The sequence below is a fragment of the Bos mutus genome, chromosome X (assembly GCF_027580195.1).
Source record: "Bos mutus isolate GX-2022 chromosome X, NWIPB_WYAK_1.1, whole genome shotgun sequence".
NCBI lineage: Eukaryota > Metazoa > Chordata > Mammalia > Artiodactyla > Bovidae > Bos > Bos mutus.
This window is the reverse complement of record NC_091646.1, coordinates 65,672,173-65,694,171: the sequence shown is the minus strand read 5'-3', so window position 1 is coordinate 65,694,171 and position 21,999 is coordinate 65,672,173. Positions and strand designations below refer to the sequence as shown.

The window sequence follows — 21,999 nt, the reverse complement described above, 5'->3', positions numbered from 1 at the left end:
AATGTTCACAATTGCCATCTCCTGTTTGACCACTTCGAATTTGCCTTGATTCATGGACCTAACATTCCAGGTTCCTATGCAATATTGCTCTTTACAGTATCGAACCCTGCTTGCATCACCAGTCCCATTCACAACTGGGTGTTGTTTTTGCTTTGGCTGCATCCCTTCATTCTTTCTGGAGTATTTCTCCACTCATCTCCAGTAGCATATTGGGCACCTACCGACCTTTGGAGTTCATCTTTCACTGTCCTATCTTTTTGCCTTCTCATAAGGAATACGTCAAGGCTGTATATTGTCATCCTGCTTATTTAACTTACATGCAGAGTATATCATGAGAAACACTGGGCTGGAGGAAGCACAAGCTGGAATCAAGATTTCCAGGAGAAATATCAATAACCTCAGATATGCAGATGATACCACTCTTATGGCAGAAAGTGAAGAAGAATTAATGAAAGTGCAAAGAGGAGAGTGAAAAAGTTGGCTTAAAGCTCAAAATTCAGAAAACTAAGATCATGGCATCTGGTCCCATCACTTCATGGGAAATAGATGGGGAAACAGTGTAAACAATGGCTGACTTTATTTTTCTGAGCTCCAAAATCACTGCACATGGTGATTGCAGCCATGAAATTAAAAGACTCTTACTCCTTAGAAGGAAAGTTATGACCAACCTAGACAGCATATTCAAAGGCAGAGACATTACTTTGCCATCTAGTCAAGGCTATGGTTTTTCCAGTGGTCATGTATGGATGTGAAAGTTGGACTATAAAGAAAGCTGAGTGCCGAAAAATTGATGCTTTTGAACTGTGGTGTTGGAGAAGACTCTTGAGAGTCCCTTGGACTGCAAGGAGATCCAACCAATCCATCCTAAAGGAGATCAGTCCTGGGTGTTCATTGGAAGGACTGATGTTGAAGCTGAAACTCCAATAGCTTGGCCGCCTGATGAGAAGAGCTGACTCATTTAAAAAGACTCTGATGCTGGGAAAGATTGAGGACAGGAAGAGAAGGGGACGACAGAGGATAAGATGCTTGGATGGCATCACCAACTCGATGGACATGGGTTGGGTAGACTCCAGGAGTTGGTGATGGACCGGGAGGCCTGGCATGCTGTAGTTCATGGGGTCGCAAAGAATCGGACACGACTGAGTGACTGAACTGGACTGAGCTAATATACACATAAATTACTTAAACACTGATTTAAACAATAGCAATTGTCAAATTATCCCCTATATTTTAGGCATTACAGAAAATGCATTTTCTACATGATTTCAGAAGTAACTGCTTCAGTATGATTGACCAAATAACACAATTGCTATTCAATGTTCAGATGGAACTACATGAAGAATAAGATTTATTTTTAAACTAATCAACTTTTTAAAAATGAAAATACGAATCTTGCTTTATATGTAAAAACTTATTATTTATTTTGAATCCTAAAAAGTTTTCTAAATATAAAAATTATCTTTTATACAAGTGATTAAAATGATTTCTACTACCTAATATTACGTGTTCATGAGGGTGTGGTGAAGCAGGTACTGATACATCCTTTGTGGAAGTCTAAGCTAGTATCAACGGGGCTTCCCTGGTGGCTCAGATGGTAAAGAATCTGCCTGCAAAGCAGAAGACCTGGGTTCAATCCTTGAGTCAGGAAAATCCCCTGGAGAAGGGAATGGCTACCCACTCCACTATTCTGGCCTGGAGAATTTCATGGACAGAAGAGACTGGTGGGCTATAGTCCATGAGGTTGCAAAGAATTGGACACAACACAGTGACTAACACTTTCACTTTTCACAAACTGTTAATCAAATACTGTGGAAGACAATTTCATAATATCTACTAAAATGTAAAATATGTTGCACCCTTAACCCAAATTTCAGCTTCTGGGAATTTATCCTAAAGCTATACTTCCACAAGTATCATAAGATACATGAAGTATTCTCTGAAGCATTGTTATGGTGGGAAATTGAAACAACTTAAAAGCTTGGTCAAAGGGGTTAATAAAACTATGCTATGATGGAATGTTGCAGAACTTAAAATTAATGATGTACATTTCTTTGCACTATCCTTCAAAGATATGTCAAATGTGTTGTTACTAAACAAAAGGAAGAGAGTTTCAAAATCTATATTATGATCCCATTTTATTTAAATAACCACCTCAAACAGGGTAATTTTTATCTATGTACACATATATGTAGAGAAGTAAAGGATTAACCTGGCCCAAAAAACAGTTTAGCCTTTGCCTCCAGCTCTAGGGCGGTAACCTCTAAATTCCAGGAATGTCTAACTTGATAAAAATTTGTTTACCTAGATGGCTTGGGAAACATTAGAGATAGTGTATGCTAACAAGGTGATTGGGCTGAAGGGAGATCAGCTCTGGGCATCTAGCATCTTCTCAACTTCTGGAGGGACTAGAAACTAAGATGACCCACATGAGTGGTCAACCATATCTATGTGACCAAGCCCAAACTTCAGACACCAAGGCTCGGATGAATACGCCTGCTTGGCAATATCCCATGTGTACTGTCACTATAACACCAGTCTAATCACAAGAAAAACAACAGACACCAGTGAACATCCTACAGGATACTTTAATAACACTCCTCAAGACTGACAAGATAACAGAAAATAAAAGAAAGACTAATAAACTGACATAGACCAGAGAAGAATGTGGAGACATGACAAACGCTATGTGGTACCCAGGATGGGATCCTGGAACAGAAAGTGGATGGTAATATTAAACTGGTAAAATTCAAATATGGTTTAGAGTCTAGTTACTAATATATCAATTTCTTAGTTTTGACCAATCTACCATGGCAATGTAAGATGAACAGTGGGGGATTTGGGTCCAGGATAAATGGGAACTTTCTTTACTGTCATTTCAACTTGTCTGTAAACAAATAAACAAAAATTTCAAAATAATGTTTTTTTAATGTCACTAAATAGCTTACATAGAAAAACAAACATTACTCATTATATTATAAACTTTCATTTCTTTTTAATTTATTTCCTCATGATCAAATTAAACATCTGAAACTTGTTTTAAACTGTTTCAAGGAAACCTTCTGAAAAATATGCTGCAAAACTATTCACTAGCTTATAGCTCTCTGACAACAAAACAACCACAGGATTTTAGACAACTATTTTAGTCATGAGAAAAGGACAAACTTAACATTTACAATAGCAGTTAGTTTGATACATGTTGATTATATCATTACTTTAAAAAAAAAGGCAAAAGAGTACAGACTTTCAGTTATAAAATGAATAAGGTCTGAGGATCTAATGTGTAAACAACATGGTGATAACAAGGTGACTATAGCTGATAACAATGCACTATATAACTGAAATCTGAAAATGAGTAGAGCATAAATGTCATGACCAAAAAGAAAAAGAAAACTACGTGAGATAATGGATGTGTAACACAAAGGGTTTACCCTTTCACAATGTATCAAAAGATTACATGTATCAAAAGATTACATTGTACATTTTAACTGTTACAATTTTACTTCTCAATTAAACCTCAATAAGCTGAAAAAATAAATTAAAAATAAAATTTAAAAGGGGCAAAGCCATGGATTCTATTCAAATGATTCTATTATTCAAATTCAAATTATTCTATTCAAAATAATACTAATATTTTGGCAGTGAAAAATTAGACTTTCTCAACAAACATTTAAAGCCTCAACAGTGTCTTAAAGTAATTAGATATAACAGATAAAGTTTGAAAAGAAAAAAAATATAGAACACAAGTAACTAAATATTGTTGGCTCTGGGACAGTTAGAACTTGCTGCTTTTCCAAGTCACAAATAAGGATTAAATATTTGGATCTTGCATCATGAGGATACTGTCAACAGCACTGTAAATATTAACCTTCCACAGTGATGACCCATTTAAAAAAAGGAAAAATGCAGCAATTCTTCTAATGACATAAAGTTGGAAAAGAAATGTAAAGAACTGTTTTCAGAGAATAGAGAGCGCTCTTATGATTGTCCAATATTCAGTCAGAGGAATTTGCAATTGTGACATACCTGGTACATTTTTAATTGCTTATTTATTGAAAACTTCAAATACTTTCAGACTCAGCAAGTGAATTCTGAACATGTGGCAATATTAAGGGTGATTTCATCTTAATGAAATTATACTAAGAAACAAACAGAAAGCAAAAACCTGAATGACAAACAATAACCAGCTTCTTAATAGTTGGTCAATTAGTATTTGTTAAATAAAACATAACCACATTTTTCATTCAACTTGCTTTGTTATCTCAGTGTCTGTCAATATCTTACCTGGATCAACCAAGGCTTTGTTAAATATTTCTTTAAGTTTCCTACTCTTCACATTCCTTCCTTGAGCAAGATTTCTGTACATCTCATAGCCTATGATCATAACACCACCATCTTCTTGCCACCTCTGTAGCATGTAGCTTCTTTCTTGAGGACGTTTCACAGTTGCTAATTCAGAGACCTTTGGTGGGAAAATAAAGATTTTTAAAGGTAAGAATGCATAAATACTAAATATCCCCATTGAAACATGCATCACTGACAATTAAAAATCTTATTTCTTACTATATGAATTTTATGCAGTCATTTAGATAATAGAAAATATTTTAAATATACCTCAAGCTTCTCATCATCTTTTAATCCCTCCTGCCACTTCTCAAATTCATTCATCCAATTCAAAGCAGTATTAAGAGGACAAACCACTAAAGCTGTGCTGAAATCCAATTTGTCACACAAAAGAACTGTATGAAGAAAACTTACCACCTACAAGAAAACAAATTAAGTTGCCACCTTCATTTAAATATCTTCAAAAAGAAAATAAATTGAGCAAACTTATAATAGTTGGGATTTTTTTTTTTTGCTGTTTAAACAATAAAGCAACCAGGCAAAGGTCACAATTTCCAAACCAGGAAAAGTACAGAGAAAGAGATATAACATGTAAAACGAGGAAATTCAACTAGATGATACATAAGGTCCTTCCAACTCTAAAGCTCCATTATTTTATGATCAGTAATAATAATAATATGAATATAATAAATAATAACCACAGCAAAATAGCTACTAAGTCCCTAGTCCCCAGAGAACATTCCTACGATCTTTAGAAAATACCACTTCCCATTTAGAAGAAAATTATATCATAGAGTATTTTTCCACTGCAAAGTGTTCTGACTCACTGAATCTACTGTCTTATGGCTTGAATTACATATATATACACATATATATGTATATATGTATACGTGTATATATATATATATTTTTTTTTTCCCACTAATTCCACACCTCTGCTACAATTCCAGCAGTCTTCCTGCAACTTCCTGCATTCAGAAATGTAGTGTTTTAATAGTGAAAATACATTATATTCTCATTACTACAGGATCACAGACTATTAAAGTCAGGAATCCCCTGGTTAGGACTCTGTGCTTTCACGCCAAGGACACTGGTTCAATCCCTGATAGAGGAACTAAGATCTCAGAAGCCACACAGCACAACAAAAAGAAAGTTGTAAAGGAAGTTCATTTCCACCTCAGAATCTTTGCAGTTTTACTGGCTATGCCTATAATCCCACTGCTTCACTTCATTAGGGTCTCTGTTCAAACATCACTTCCTAAAAGATGCTTTCCCTCTCTATGCTTCCTTAACATTATCTGAAAGTACATATTTCTTATTTTATTTGATTAAAATCTCTCTCTCCCACCAGATTATAAGCTTGTTGGGGGAGAAATCTTGTTATTTGCTGCTTTATCTCCAGACCCTACAACCGCATCTGGAACCTAACAGAACATAATATATATTTTTTTAATTCATGAATGCACAAGAACAGAATACCTTCATGTTCTTACCTGTAAAGTCTTACCAAGTCCCATGCAGTGGGCAAGAATGCATCCTGAACCTGGAGATTTCTTTGTTTTTTTTACAGACTCACAGCAGCAATCCCACATAAATTGAACACCTAAAAATGATATCTTTGTTAAGTTCAAATTTAAAGGTGCAAGTTAAAAAAATCTTCCTTCGTAAATACATCAAAAATATAACTAAAACTTCTAAGAAACAGAATTTTTTAAAAAGAGAGAGACAAAAATCTCTTAATGTAAATGAGATTTGTTTTACACACAACCCCCCTACCCACCGCTAAGGTTTATTAGAAAACATGTTAACACAGGCACACAACAGGGTGACTTTCAGTCCTCTCAGGTATCACAGCAGACCTTTTCTCCATTCCCTGGGATGGTCCAAAGAGATAGATAAATAATCTAATAGAAACTTTATCCAAAGAGAGAATAGATCCCTATCGAATATACTTTCAGGTTTATTGAGTCAATCCAGGGTGGGATTTAATTTATCAGGAGCTAATTTATCATTTCTCCCTTTATTCAACACTAAAAACTGAACAAGAAATGGGCTTGCTACCTAAGGAGTAGGAACTACAGAATTTACTTAATGTATTCATTCACATACACACTCAAAATTGATTTATTGATTCCACTCAGACAAAGCAGAAGATAGGGATAATTGGATATCTTTCCAAAACCAATAAAGGAATATTATTAACAAAAATACTTGAAAAAGCATTTCCTAAAGAAGGCTTTTAGCTAACTGTACCTTTCCCTACCACACCACTGCCCTTAGCTAACCACTGCAGATTAGGTGAAATCCACTTGCTATATATATACCCGTTTGTGAGTGGCACACAATTTCTGTTTCACAAAACTTATTTTCTGTGCAATGTTCAATTTTGTTCTCCCTCATTAGCTTATGCACTCCATAAGGGCAGGGATCATATCTGTTATGCTCACCAGTAAATGTAACTCCAGGTCTTAGCAGAATGTGAGGCACACTGGGGCCATCAAATATTGGTAAAATTTAACTAAAAACACTTTAACCATCTAATAGTTTCTTACCATCTACTTGATGTGGTTTCAATTTGATAACCATATTTCTATGAACCTGCACTAAAGGTTCTTTGGTTTCTTCATCTTCATCTAAAACCAACTTCGTTGTTATTGGACACTTAGTCGGTGAAGCATCTTCAATTTCTATCACCTACAAGAAAGGGAATCATAGATAGTTAAGCTCAAAGAAATCTTTTAAGCAATGGTGGAATATGAATCTTACTAAGGGAAGTTTTCCAAAATACAGACATGTCTACTTCCATACTAAAATCCAGTAATTTTTGTTCAGTAAGGCAAGGATGGATCATTAGTTTACACGTTTTCTAAAATAAAAAACCTCTACAAGACTCTGAATCACTGTGGTAATGTTGGTAATTTATTAATAGCTCATCGGTTTTCACCTTGAACACTTTAACACATGATACAAAGAGATGTGAGAAAAGGAGCACTCTAAATTAATCTATGACATCACCATTAAAATCTAAATAGACTGGTTCTATTCTTCTAGAGCTTCCCTGGTGGTTCAGATGGTAAAGCGTCTGCCGGCAATGCGGGAGACCCAGGTTCAATCCCTGGGTTGGGAAGATCTCCTGGAGAAGGAAATGGCAACCCACTGCAGTATTCTAGCCCGGAGAATCCCACAGACGGAGGAGCATGGTAGGCTACAGTCCATGGGGTCGCAAAGAGTCAGATACGACTGAGTGAGCTTCACTCACTTCACATTCTTCTAGAAGACATGTGAAAATGTGCAAGGAAACTTATGGTTACCACAATGACTGGTCATGACTAGTATTTAATTCAGGCAGTAGTGAAGGTAAATATAAATGCTTTACAATGTGAATGAAGACAGTCCAAAACAAGAACTGTCCCACCCAAGATTCCAAAAGGCTCCCACTGAAAACCACTGTAAATATGTGTTGTGAAAGGGAAAAATTTTCAGAAACACTGGTATGAGAACCTCAGGCTCAAAAGCATAAGAATATATAACACCCTTTAATTGCAAAAGAGAAACAATCACCTCCTTTATTACTTGAAAGAAAACTTAAATACATATACATAAATACATGTGTCTGAATATATTTTTTTGCTATCTCATCCCAATGTCTATCCATTACATAGTATACTCACGGATTCATGTTGATGTATGGCAAAACCAATACAATGTTGTAAAGTAATTAGCCTCTAATTAAAATAAATAAATTTAAATTAAAAAAAAAAGAACTGTATAAGCTAGGTACAAGTATTGCCATTTTACAAATAAAAAAAAAAAAAAAACCTGAGAGACTGGGAAGTTAAATAACTTATACAAGGTCATGCAACTCTTAAGTAACACAATACTAGGACTTATACCAAGAGGGTTAGGCTCCAGAGTCCATGAACTTAACCACTATGCATTAATACTTTAATAAAGAAAATGCTTATATGAACAGGTTTATGGTTCCATGAAAATCAATAAAGAGTCATGACTTTAAACTACGGACATTATGATGTTTAAGAATAAAATTTTAGGGAGAAGGCAATGGCAACCCAGTCTAGTACTCTTGCCTGGAAAATCCCATGGACAGAGGAACCTGGTAGGCTGCAGTCCATGGGGTCGCACAGAGTCGGACACGACTGAAGCAACTTAGCAGCATCAGCACACAGTTATAAGCATAATGTAGATGGATCCTAAACTACATATCATGTGTAATTCATAAATGAGATTGTGCTTACATGAAGAAACGATCCTCTTAAGTGCAGAATTAATGGACCTTTAGATATGCAGATGACACCACCCTTATGGCAGAAAGTGAAGAGGAACTAGAAAGCCTCTTGATGAAAGTGAAAGAGGAGAGTGGAAAAGTTGGCTTAAAGCTCAACATTCAGAAAACGAAGATCATGGCATCTGGTCCCATCACTTCATGGCAAATAGATGGGGAAACAGTGTCAGACTTTATTTTTGGGGGCTCCAAAATCACTGCAGATTGTGATTGCAGCCATGAAATTAAAAGACACTTACTCCTTGGAAGGAAAGTTATGACCAACCTAGATAGCGTATTCAAAAGCAGAGACATTACTTTGCCAACAAAGGTCCATCTAGTCAAGGCTATGGTTTTTCCAGTTGTCGTGTATGGATATGAAAGTTGGACTGTGAAGAAAGCTGAGCGCCGAAGAATCGATGCTTTTGAGCTGTGGTGCTGGAGAAGACTCTTGAGAGTGAGTCCCTTGGACTGCAAGGAGATGCAACCAGTCCATTCTAAAGGAGATCAGTCCTGGGTGTTCATTTGAAGGACTGATGCTAAAGCTGAAACTCCAGTACTTTGGCCACCTCAGGTGAAGAGTTGACTCATTGGAAAAGACTCTGATGCTGGGAGGGATTGGGGGCAGGAGGAGAAGGGGACGACAGAGGATGAGATGGCTGGATGGCATCACCAACTCGATGGACATGAGTTTGGTTGAACTCCGAGAGTTGGTGATGGACAGGGGGGCCTGGCGTGCTGCGATTCATGGGGTCACAAAGAGTCGGACACGACTGAGCGACTGAACTGAACTGAACTGAACTGACACAATATCCTTTCTGTGTTGGTGCTTGTATTTAAGACTGTAAATCTCATCAGCTTTTGCACAGTTAATGTCTCTATTAGACTCATTAAAAAGTATCTTCTATGGTTAATAAAATGTAAAGACTGCACCTGCTATTATGCTAGCTTTCATTCTTACATATTTTCACAGGGAACTTGCTTTAATGAATTTATTTTGAGAAGTTTTAAATCAATTTCTATGTCAGGATTTTACATTAATGTCCAATAGGTGGTTAGATTTGTTCAATGTTAAAATAGGTATTACGGTAACTTCCTCATCAGTTAAATTACTAATTTAAAGTATAACATGTTTTTTATTAAGAGAAACTAACTTATAGAGTAATTTGGCTGAGAATAGACAACTGTTAAGGCCCTTTGTTGTACAGAATGCTGTGCTTTAATAAATCATGATGTTGTAATAGAAAAAAAAAGAATAAAATTTTAGCTGGTACTTTTTTCCTTATTTAGAACTGTAACTAGGAATGAATGATTACTTGATACTCACTATAGACATTTCCAAACATGAATAGAAGTATACAGAATAGCATAATGAGCCCTATCACCCATTATTCAGCTTCAAAAATTATCAACCTCTGGCCAGTTGTTTCACTGGCAGCCTCTCACTCATTCTCCAACTCCTCTGATCCCATAAATGATTCTGAAGCAAATCCAAGCAAGTATATTAATTCATCTGTAAATGTTTTAGAATGTCTCTTTAAAAGGACATTCTCTCTCTTTAAAATCATAACTACAGTATCATTATTACATGTAAAAATTATTTAAACAAGTCACAAATTTGTAATATATTACCTTGATAAAACTAGAATTATATACAAATCAAGACATGGTAGAGTATAAATAGCACTGGTCATCTAGATCCCAGCTCTATTTCAACAACTTATTTAAACTCTCTTAGCTTCAGTTTGTCCATGTGGAAACTAGGAAAGCTTATAAATAACTCTCATGAGGTAGTTGTGGTGATTAAATGAGGCAAAGAAAACAAAGTATCAGGCACAGACTAAGTATTCAACAAATTTTTATTGTGTTCTACCTTGGATGTATCCCAGCTTCATAGTGCTGTGTCAAAGACATAAGCCAAAATGGAAAATTATCTGAATGTCTTGTCCTGTTTGCAAGGTGTGGTGGGCAGAACCCTAAAATGGCCTCCAAGATTCCAATCCTCTGCTGTAAACATTCTATATTACTCCATTCCCTTGGGGGTGACTGAGATCTGTAACTATAATCATTCCCATAACTGGGCAACTAATCAGTTGATCTGACATAATCAAAAGGGAGATTCCCTTAGATGAGGTGGGCTTAAGCAAGGTAAGCCCTTTAAAAGATTGATGAGTAAGAGATGTTCTCTTACTGGTCTCCAAGATAAGCAAACTGCCACACTATAGAGAAGTCTACAGTACTTAAGAACCTCATTGCCAGAATCACAAGGAACTTAATTCTGCCAACACGTGAGCTAGAAAAAAGCACAAAGTCTTAGATGAAAATTGCAGCTCTGGCGAACATCTTCAATTTCAACTTAGTGAGAAACTGAGCAGAAGACCCAGCAGAGTCAGGCTCAGCTAAGCCACTCTCAAATTCCTGATTTATCGAACTGTGAGATAATAATTTTGCTTTGTTTTTAGCTAAGCCTGATAGTTTTTTTTTTAATGCACAGTAGAAAACTAATATATAAGGCTTTAACTAAGACTTCTGAACCATATGTTCATAAGTGATATGGATGACATTTTAGCTATTAAGCACAATCTTTGGGATTAGAGATGAATGAATCTTCAACCTGAATGGAGAAGATAATTTACAAAGAAATGGTCTACTTATCTGTGACTAAGTACATGTGTTTATGCACTAAAGGTACAACTTAAGGAAAGTTTATTTAACTAATAATAGACAGAAAGGAATGAAATGAGAGAATTTAGGAGAAATAAATTAAGCTATAGTAAAGAATAAATAAGGACATGCATCCCATGTCTGAATTGAAAAAGGAAAAGAAAACATGAATACAAAATCATTTAGGCAACACACTGAAAAGGCTGAGCCCCATTTCTTCTGATGGAGATTAAGTACTATGATGCATGATGGAGTATTAGGGACCAAATCTGTCCTCCTGCTGTAATCAATTAGAAAAGTAGACAAAACATATGAAACAAACATATGACTTTGGATTATAGGAACCAACAGGACACCGATACCTGAGAGAAGAAAAATCAATGAGGGCCCTAATCCCTCTTGATTGCTACCAGAAGGTACATTTCAGAATTTAAGATAACTCAAGCAGAACTCTGGAGTTGTGCTGAGTTGGGGAAACAGAGGTCAAGCTCAGAGAGCTGGAAAAAATACAGAGAAATCACAGAGAGAAAAGAGCTATAAAAAAAGACCTCCAGAAATCAAAATGGGAGTCACTTTAGTCTTGAGTATTACAATGCACATGAAGAATGAAATTCCACAAAGCCAGACAAAGTGTGACCAAAAAGTCATGAAGCAAATAGTCCCCAGTGATCATATAGGTCTGGAAGGCATTCAGTTTTAAACAAGGTAGAATATGATCTTCATACTAACTCAGGGCATTCAGTAGAGAAAAGACGAAGGCCATACATTAGCAGTGGGGCAAAACCATTCATAAACTACAGGGACACACCTTAAGAGTTTTTTTTTTGAAATATCAAAATAATTTAACTGGGGACTTCGCTACTGCTACAGGGGTTAAGAATGCACCTGCCAATGCAGGGACAGGGGTTCCATCCCTGATCTGGAAAGATCCTACATGTTATGTATAGAGCAACTAAACCTGTGCACCACAACTACTGAGCCCATGCTCTAGGGCCCTTGTGCTGCAACTACTGAGCCCACAAGCTGCAACTACTGAAGGCTGTGAGCCTAAAACTCGTGCTCTACAACAAGAGAAGCCACGGCAATAAGAAGCCCACACACCACAACTAGAGAGTAGCCCCTGCTCGCTACAACTAGAGAAAGCCCACACAGAGCAGTGAAGAACCAGCACAGCCAAAAATCAAAAATAATAATTAAACTGAACTAATAAGTACCTTAAATATCTATACAGAACAATGCCAGCACTCTCCCATAGAATACAACATACACTCAACAATACCTGATTTACAATGTCTAGTTTTTAATAGGAGAAGGTAATGGCAACCCACTCCAGTACTCTTGCCTGGAAAATCCCATGGACAGAGGAGCCTGGTGGGCCGCAGTCCATGGGGTCACGAAGGTCAGACACGACTGAGCGACTTCACTTTCACTTTTCACTTTCATGCATTGGAGAAGGAAATGGCAACCCACTCCAGTGTTCTTGCCTGGAGAATCCCAGGGATGGCGGAGCCTGGTGGGATGCTGTCTATGGGGTTGCACAGAGTTGGACATAACTGAATAGACTTAGCAGCAGCAGCAGTTTTTAATAAAACATTATTAGATACATCAAGAAAGAAAACTATGAACAATAATCAACAGAAAAATCACTTAACAAAAATGGTAAGAAGTGACAGAGATGTTCAAATTGGCAGACAAGCACAATAAAGCAGATGTAAAATGTGTTCCAATACTGAAAGGAAGATGTGAACACAGTGGGAAAAGAAATACAAGCTATAAGAAAGATCCAAATGTAATTTCTATGTAATAAAAATATAAAAAATAAATATTTAATATGAAAAACTCACTGAATGAGATCAGCATCATACTGGAAAAGAAGAAAAGATCTTGCTTGAAGACAAAGCAAGAGGAACTACCTAAAATGAAATGGCGGGGGGAGGGGGCAGGGGGAGGAATTGAAGAAACTAGTGGGAAAATGCTCAGCAATCTAATACATATGTAATTAGAGTCTCATATAGGAAAAGAACAGAAAACCTTGTCTGAAGAAATAATGGTCAAAACTTTCAAAAATTTTGATAGAAACTGTAAGTCCACAGAACCAGCAAGTTAAAGGAGCACCAGCCAGGATAAAAACTAAGAAAATCACAGCCATCAATTCCTGAAAGTCGGTGATAAATAGATAAATTTTCACAAACCATTAAAACATCAAATCATTTTAAAAAAGAAAAAAAGACACATTACATACACATGGGTGGGTTAAGGGGCAAAAATAAAGACAAGAAACAACATGTCATGAAGAAGCAACATCAAGAAAAAGCTAATAACTTAGAATTCTATACCCATGGATTATAACATTCAAACACTAAGGGAAAAGTAAGATGTCAGCAAAATGACAAGAAACAAGCTCTAAGCTCCTGTTTTCACACAGAAATATAAAAACAAATGAAAAATGAAAAAACTTTAAAAATCAGAAACTGTTTGAACCAACTTTGTCAGAGTTCTGGAAAACAGTCAAAGGTTTATAGCAAACAAGTAAATGACCAGTCAAGAAAAGGCCATTTTCAAAGTGGTAGTAAAGTTTTATAGTATCTTTACTTGCTCTTAACCCACTACCTCTTAGTGAAGTGATAGTCTTATTCTTGAAGCAGCAATAGCCTTGTGGACAGTTTCTTCCCTCAAACCAGAGGGAGTACAGTATAAATTATTTGCTAGTTATTGTGTACAGCTATTCTAACCTGCCAGAGGATAACTGAAGGAATGACATAAAATTCTTACTACTATTTCACCTAACTTAAATTCTAATGGGAGAAACAGAAGGAAATGCTTAAAGAGAAAAAAATAGTTACAAGGCAACTGTAAAACCACAGATGCCAGGGCCAAGACATTATACACGGAGAAATACAACTGACCATCTAAGGCCCAGAAAAGAAGCTAGGTAAGACTCCTGGAATTTAGGGCATTTGAAACTAGCAAAACATATAGAATAATTTAAAAAGCCATGTTTCCCCGGAAAAAAAAAAAAAAAACAAAAAAACACTGAGCAAACCTCAAGTTTTACCTTCAGAGGGATCCTTGGCTTAACTGTAAGCCTAGTTAAGTACTAGAGAAGTATTCCAGTACAGAGCTAATTTAAAAAGACTGAGAAGAAATCAGCATTCAAGGAAATCTCCCTCAAAACATTAACAGAACACTAGAGAAAGGAAAAGAGCATTAAGTAATGATGTACAACAATAAACAAACTTTGTAAAAATAAATGAGGAGAGTCTCATAACAATCAGACAGTAACAACTAAAGAAAAAAATACAAAAAATCCTTGGAAAGGGAGAAAACTTAACTTCCAGAGTTATCACATTATAATAGCTAAACCCCCAATGGCAATAAAAAAAAAAAAACAAACCCACAAACCAAACAATGAAACAGGAAAACATGGGCAATTCAAAAGAAGAAATTAAAATAACAGAAAACATCCCTAAGAGGTCCTCAACAACGGACTCATTACACAAAGCAAAACTGGGCACAATCTAAAAAACATCAAGAAAAGATACAAAGTGGGGAATATCAACAAAGAAGTAGAAATTACAAACAAGAACCAAACAGAAAATCTGGAACTGAAAAAGAAAAAAGTGAAATAACTTTAAAAACAATTCAGATATGAGCAGGAAGAAGAATCATTGAACATGAAGGTGTCAACTGAAATTATCAAGTCTAAGTAGCAGAAAGGAAACAGAATTAAGAAAAGAGAGAGACCAAGTGACTTGTGGGATATCATCAAGCAGACCAATACGCATATTATGAGAGTCAAAGGAGAAGAAAAATACAGGCAAAAGGTTATTTGAGGAAATAATGGCCAAAACTTCCAAATTTGGGGTAGCCTGAGTAAAGACCAGGAGCTACAAATCCAAGAAGCACAACAAACTTGAACTGAGATAAACTAAGAGACTCAGACTAACCACATTATAGTTACACCTTCACAGTACAAAGACAGAAAGAATCTTGAAAGTATCAAGAGAGAAGTGATCTATCACAACAGGGATCATCAATAACATTATCAGTTTATTTCTCATCAGAAACTTGAAGATCAAAAGGCAGTGCAATGATATATTTTAAACTACTGAAATAAAGTAACTGTCACCTGAGAATTTTATATTAAACAAAAGTATCATTCAAAATAGAGGGAGAAACTAATACATTCTTAAACCAAGACAGTTCATTAAAAATAGACCTACACAACAAAATTTGCTAAAGTGAAGCCTTTGGGCTGAAATGAAAGAATACTGAAAGATGGATAAAGAACTATCCATATGTATGGAAAACACACACGGCCAAAGTTGGTTTGTAATTCCAAGTTTACTTTCTATAGAATTTAAAAGACAAACCATAAAAAGTAACTATATGTTACTGGGGCATAAAATATATAAAAACAAAATGTGCAACACGAATTATATGCAAGGGGAAATGGGGCTGTATAATACATTTACAATATTTTTCTACGTGATTAAAGTTAAGTTCATTAAATTCAAACTATAACATTATGACTTTAGGAGGTTACATCTAATCCCATGTTAACTACAAAGAAAATATCTATAAATTACCAAGAAGATATAACAATCATAAAGATAAATATACCAAAATCAGAGTCCCAAATTATATGAAGCAAACACTGACAGAATTGAAAGGAGAAATACTAGACTGTTCTACAAAAATAGTTTGGAGACATAATACCCTACTTTCAGTAATAAATAGAATAAGCCAACTGAAGATGGAAACACAGAACTTGAACAACAATGTCGACCAGTAAGTCCTATCAAAGAGACCACTTCATTCAACAACAGCAGAGTACAAATTTTCTCAACTTCATGTAACACTTCTTAAGGACAGACCACATGATAGGGCACAAAACAAGCCTTAATAAATTTTAAAACATCAAAAACATAAAATTAACAATACTTCAAATAAAATAAAATATAAAATAAAATAAAATGAAAAAAGCTTATCAACTTATTAAAAATTAAATAAAAATTTAAAATCTCCAATCACAACAGAATGAAACTAGAAATCAGTAACAGAAGGACAATGCGAAAAACGCAAATATGCATCATTTAAAAATGACACTCTTAAATAACAAAAAGGTCAAATAAGAAATTACAAGAGACATTAGAAAACACCTTCAAATTAAAATAAAAATAGAATACTAAAGCTTGTGGAATTCAGGGATTAGAAAAGAAGTAAAATTCTCACTGTTTTGAGATGATATTATACTATAAATAGAAAACCATAAAGATGCTATCAGAAAATTACTAAAGCTAACCAGTGAATTTAGTAAGTTGCAGGATACAAAATGAATACATAGAAATCTCTTTCATTCCTATACACTAACAATGAAAACTCAGAAAGACATTAAGGAAACAATCCCATTCACCACTGAAACAAAAAGATAAAATACCTAGGAATGAACGTACTTAAGGAAAAAAAGGGGCAGTATTGTTGTTGTTGTTGTTATTGTTCAGGGGTAAACTGGGTCCTAATTGTTGCAACGCCATGGACTGCAGCATGCCAGGCTGCTCTGCCATCACTATCTCCCAAATTAATGTCCATTGAGTTGGTGACAATATCTAAACATCTCATACTCTGCTGCCCCCTGCTCCTTTTGCTTTCAATCTTTCTGTTCATCAGGGTCTTATCCAATAAATCAGCTCTTTGCACCAGGTGGCCAAAGTACTGAATCTTCAGATTTAGCATCAATCCTTCCAATGAATATTCAGGGTTGATTTCCTTTTGGATTGACTGGGTTGATCTTCCTGCTGTACAAGGAATTTCAAGAATCTTTTCCAACACCACAATGTGAAAGCATCAATTCTTCAGTGCACAGCCTTATTTATGGTCCAGCCCTCACATCTATAATTGACTACTGGAAAATAATAGCTTTTATTGATGGACCTTTATTGTCAAAGTGATATCTCTGATTTTTAATACTCTGTCTAGATTTGTCACAGCTTTCCTTCCAAGGAGCAAGCATCTTTTAATTTCATGGCTACAGTCACTGGCGGCAGTGATTCTGAAGCCCCCAAAAATAAAATCTGTCACTAATTTCACTTTTTCCCCTTCTATTTGCCATGAAGTGAGGGGACTACAGGCCATAATCTTAGTTTTTTTAATGTTGAGTTTTAAGCCAGCTTTTTCATGCTCTTGTTTCACCCTCATCAAGAGGCTCTTTAGGTCCTCTTCACTTTCTGTCATTACAGTGGTATCATCTGCATATCTGAGGTTGTTGATGTTCCTCCTGGCAATCTTGATTCTAGCTCCTGATTCATCCAGCCCAGGATTTCTCATGAGGTAACTCTGTAGAGAAGTTAAATAAGCAGGGTGACAATATACATCCTTCTCATACTCCTTTCCCAATTTTGAACCTGTTTGTTGCTCCACATCTGGTTCTAACTTGGTTTCTTACCTGCATACAGGTTTCTCAGGAGATAAGTAAGGTGGTCTGGTATTCCCATCTCTTTAAGAATTTTCCAGACTTTGTTGTGATCCACATAGTGAAAGGCTTCAGTATAGTCAATGAGGCAGATGTTTTTCTGGAATTTCCTTCCTTTCAAACAAATGCTGGCAATTTGATCTCTGCTTCCTCTGCCTCTTCTAAACCCAGCTTGTACATATGGAAGTTCTTAATTCACATACTGTTGAAGCCTAGCTTGAAGGATTCTTAGTATAAACTTACTAGCATGTGAAATGACAGCAATTGTATGGTAGTTTGGACATTCCATGGCATTGCCATTCTTTGGGACTGGAAAGAAAACTGACCTTTTCTTGTCCTGTGGCCACTGCTAAGTTTTCCAAATTTGCCAGCATACCGAGTACAGCACTTTAACAGCATAATCTTTTATGATTTGAAATAACTCAGCTGGAAATCCATCACCTCCAATAGCTTTGCTCATAGTAATTCTTCCTAAGGCCCATCTGACTTCGCACTTAAGGATATCTAGCGCTAGGTGAGTGATTACACCATTGTGGTTATCCAGGTCATTAATACCATTTTTGTATATATCTGTGTACTCCAGCCACCTCTACTTAATCTCTTCAGCTTCTGTCAGGTCACCATTTCCGTCCTTTATCATACCCATCCTTCCATGAAATGTTCCATTGATGTTTCCAATTTCCTTGAAGAGACCTCTAGTCTTTTACATTCTATTGTTTTCCTCTATTTCTTTGTATTGTTCATTTAAGATCTTATCTCTCCTTGCTAGTCTCCGGAACTCTGCATTCAGTTGGGTATATCTTCTCCTTTCTTCCTTGCCTTTCACTTCTCTTCTTTCCTCAGCAATTTCTAAAGCCTCCTTAGACAAACACTTTGCTTTCTTGGCACTGCCTACTGTACAAAATTATGAACCTAAAACCAAAATGGATGTTCAGGCACTTGTCTATCAAATCTAATCCCTTAAATCTATAAATCACCTCCACTGTATAATCAAAAAGGATCGGATCTAAGTCATACTTGAATGGCCTAGTGGTTTTCCCTACTTTCTTCAATTTGAGCCTGAATTTTGCTATAAGGAGCTCATGATCTGAACCACAGTCAGCTCCAGGTCTTGTTGTTGATGATTGTATAGAGCTTCAAGGAGAGAAATGAGGCATATACAGAAAACTATAAGACATTTTTGAAAGAAATCAAAGACTACACAAATAGATGGAGAGATACACCATGTTGCTGGATTGGAAGAATCAACATTGTGAAAATGAATATATTACCCAAAGCAACCTACAGATTCAATGCAATCCCTACTGAATTGCCAATGGCATTTTTCACAGAACTAGGACAAACAATTTCAGAATTCGTGTGGATACACAAAAGGACCCGAATAGAAAAAGCAATCTTGAGAAAGAAGAAAACAGCTGAAGGAATCAACTTTCCTAACTTCAGACTATACCAGTCATCAACACAGTATGGTACTGCCACAAAAACATAAATATAGACCAGTGAAACAAGACAGAAAGCCCAAAGATAAACCCATACACCTATGGGCACCTTATCTTCGACAAAGAAGGAAAGACTATACAATGGAGAAAAGACAGGAAAACTGGACAGCTACATGCAAAAGAATGAAATTAGAACATTTCCTAATATCATACACAAAGAAAAACTCAAAATGGGTTAAAAACCTAAATGTAAGACAACAAACTATAAAACTCTTAGAGGAAAACATAGAATACTTTCTGACATATATAGACTTTCTATGACCCACTTCCTAGAGTAATGGAAATAAAAACAAAAATAAACGAATGGAACCTAATTAAACTTAAAGCTTCTGAACAGCAAAAGAAACCATAAACAAGATGAAAAGACAATCCTCAGAATGGGAGGAAATAACTGCAAATGAAGCAACTGACAATAAATTAATCTCCAAAATATACAAGCAGGTCATGAAGTTTAACATCAGAAAACAAACATCCCAACGAAAAAATGGGCATAAGACTTAAATAGACATTTCTCCAAAGAAGACATAATAATAATGCTAATTTTTCTCAAACTCTTCTAGAAAACTAAAGAGGAGGGAATATTTTCTAATTCATTCAATGAGACCAGCATTACCCTAATTTAAAATTTAAAAGATAAACTATAAGAAAACTACAGATTCTCTGTGAATATAGACTCAAAATTATTCCACAAAGTACCAGCAAACAAAATTCAACAGTATATATTACACAGGATTATACAAAACGGCAAAGAAAGAAATTGTTATGACACAGGATTTGGCAATGATGCCTTAAATAAAACATAAAAAGCACATGCAATGAAAGAAAAAAAAATAGATCAACTGGACTTCATCAAAATTTCAAAATTTTATGCCAAGGATACTTATCAACAGAATTAAAGATAATCCATGAGATGGAGGAATATATTTGCAAATCACATATCTGATAACAGACTGATATCCAGATATATATAGAACCCCTACAATACAACAATAACAAAAACAACACAATTTTTAAATGTGCAAAGGATTTGAATAGACATTTCTCCAAAGATATACAAATAGTCAATACACACATGAAAAGATGCTCAACATCACTAGTCATTAATAAGATGCAAATCAAAACCTTAATTATCCAAATTCTTTCATCTCCTCTTATCTAGAAAAGCACTAAACTCCTTCACAGTGACATCATCTCCTCATGAAAAGCAGAAAAACTTTTTTTTAAGATAAATGCTTGATTTCACAAAGTTTCCCTTCACCACCTTACCCCACTGTCTCTTAGAGCAGTGTCTCAGAGCTATCTGAGGTGCTGTCTCCCTCAGTGCAGTCCCAATTTTGCCCCAAATAAAACTTAACTTCTTAAAAAACAAAACCATAATGAAATACCACTTCATGTCCATAATGTTGGCTATTACAAATGGGGTTGTGGGGGCAGAAAAAGGTAAGAAAGAAGAGAAAGAAAGGAAAAGAAAAAAAAAAGAAGTGTTGTAAAGATGTAGAGAAATTGGAACCTGTATGCACTGCTGGTGGAAATGTAAAAGTGGTGCAGCTGTTGAGGAAACGATGTGATGACTCCTCAATGTTCCTTAATCATTCCACTTTTGTATATATATACCCAGACGCATGGAAAGCAGGAACTTGAAGAGATATTCATATATCCATGTTCCTAGCACTATTATTCCCAACAGCCAGAAAGTGTAAGAAACCTAAAATATACATCAACAGATGAATGAATACCCAGATGTAGAGTGGACTTGTGCACACAGCAGGGGAAGGAGAAGGTAGGACAAATTAAGAAAGTAACACTGCCATATATGCATTGTCATGTATAAAATAGAGAGCTAGTGGGAAGTGGCTATATAACACAGGGAACCCAGTGATTCTGTGAGCCCAGATGGAGAGGGTGTGGAGAAAAGGGAACCCTCTTGCGCTCTTGGTGGGAATGTAAATTGATACAGCCACTAAATAATACAGAATTGAGATTCCTTATAAAACTAGGAATAAAGCCACCATATGACCAGCAATCCCACTACTAGGCGTAAACCATGAAGAAACCAAAACAGAAAAAGATACATGTATCCCAATAGCTAGAACAGTGCTGTTTACAAGAGCTAGAACATGGAAGCAACCCAGATGTCAACAGATGAATGGATAAAGAAACTGTGGTTCATATATACAACAGAATACTACTCAGCCATAAAAAGGAATCCATTTGAGTCAGTTCTAATGAGGTGGATGAATGCAGAGCCTATTATATGGAGTGAAGTAAGTCAGAAAGACAAAAACAAATACTGTATACTAATACATATATATGGAATCTAGAAAGATGGTACTGATGAAATTATTTGAAGGGCAGCAATGGAGACACAGACACAGAGAAAGACTTATGGATCACCAAGGGGGGAGGGGAGGATAGGGTGGGATGTATGGAGAGAGTAACATGGAAAATTATATTACCATATATAAAATAGACAGCCAATTGGAATTTGTTATATGACAATGAAAACTCAAACTGGGGAGGGGTGGAATGCGGAGGGAGATGGGAGGGAGATTTAAAGAGAGGATATACGTATACCTATGGGTGATTTATGTTAATGACTGGCAGAAACCAACACAATCCTGTAAAGTAATTATCTTCCAATTTAAAAATAAACAAATTTAAAATTAAAGAACACAATTTTTTTTTTAAAAACAGATGAATGAATAAACAAAATGTGGTATATGCATACAATGCAATGTTCA

General features: G+C 35.7%; 1 protein-coding gene across 4 annotated transcripts in view; it reads right to left on the bottom strand.

Annotated features, from left to right (window-relative positions):
* The window catches only part of ATRX (ATRX chromatin remodeler), a 284,375-nt gene that overhangs the window by 105,749 nt on the left and 156,627 nt on the right, over positions 1-21,999 (bottom strand). For all 4 annotated transcript variants that reach the window (XM_070366289.1, XM_070366286.1, XM_070366287.1 and 1 more), the window contains 4 exons: positions 6,894-7,035; positions 5,835-5,944; positions 4,612-4,758; positions 4,282-4,459 (listed from right to left, as the gene is read on the bottom strand). In XM_070366289.1, the coding sequence (XP_070222390.1) occupies positions 4,282-4,459; positions 4,612-4,758; positions 5,835-5,944; positions 6,894-7,035 (577 nt within the window). The remainder of the gene's footprint in view (positions 1-4,281; positions 4,460-4,611; positions 4,759-5,834; positions 5,945-6,893; positions 7,036-21,999) is intronic.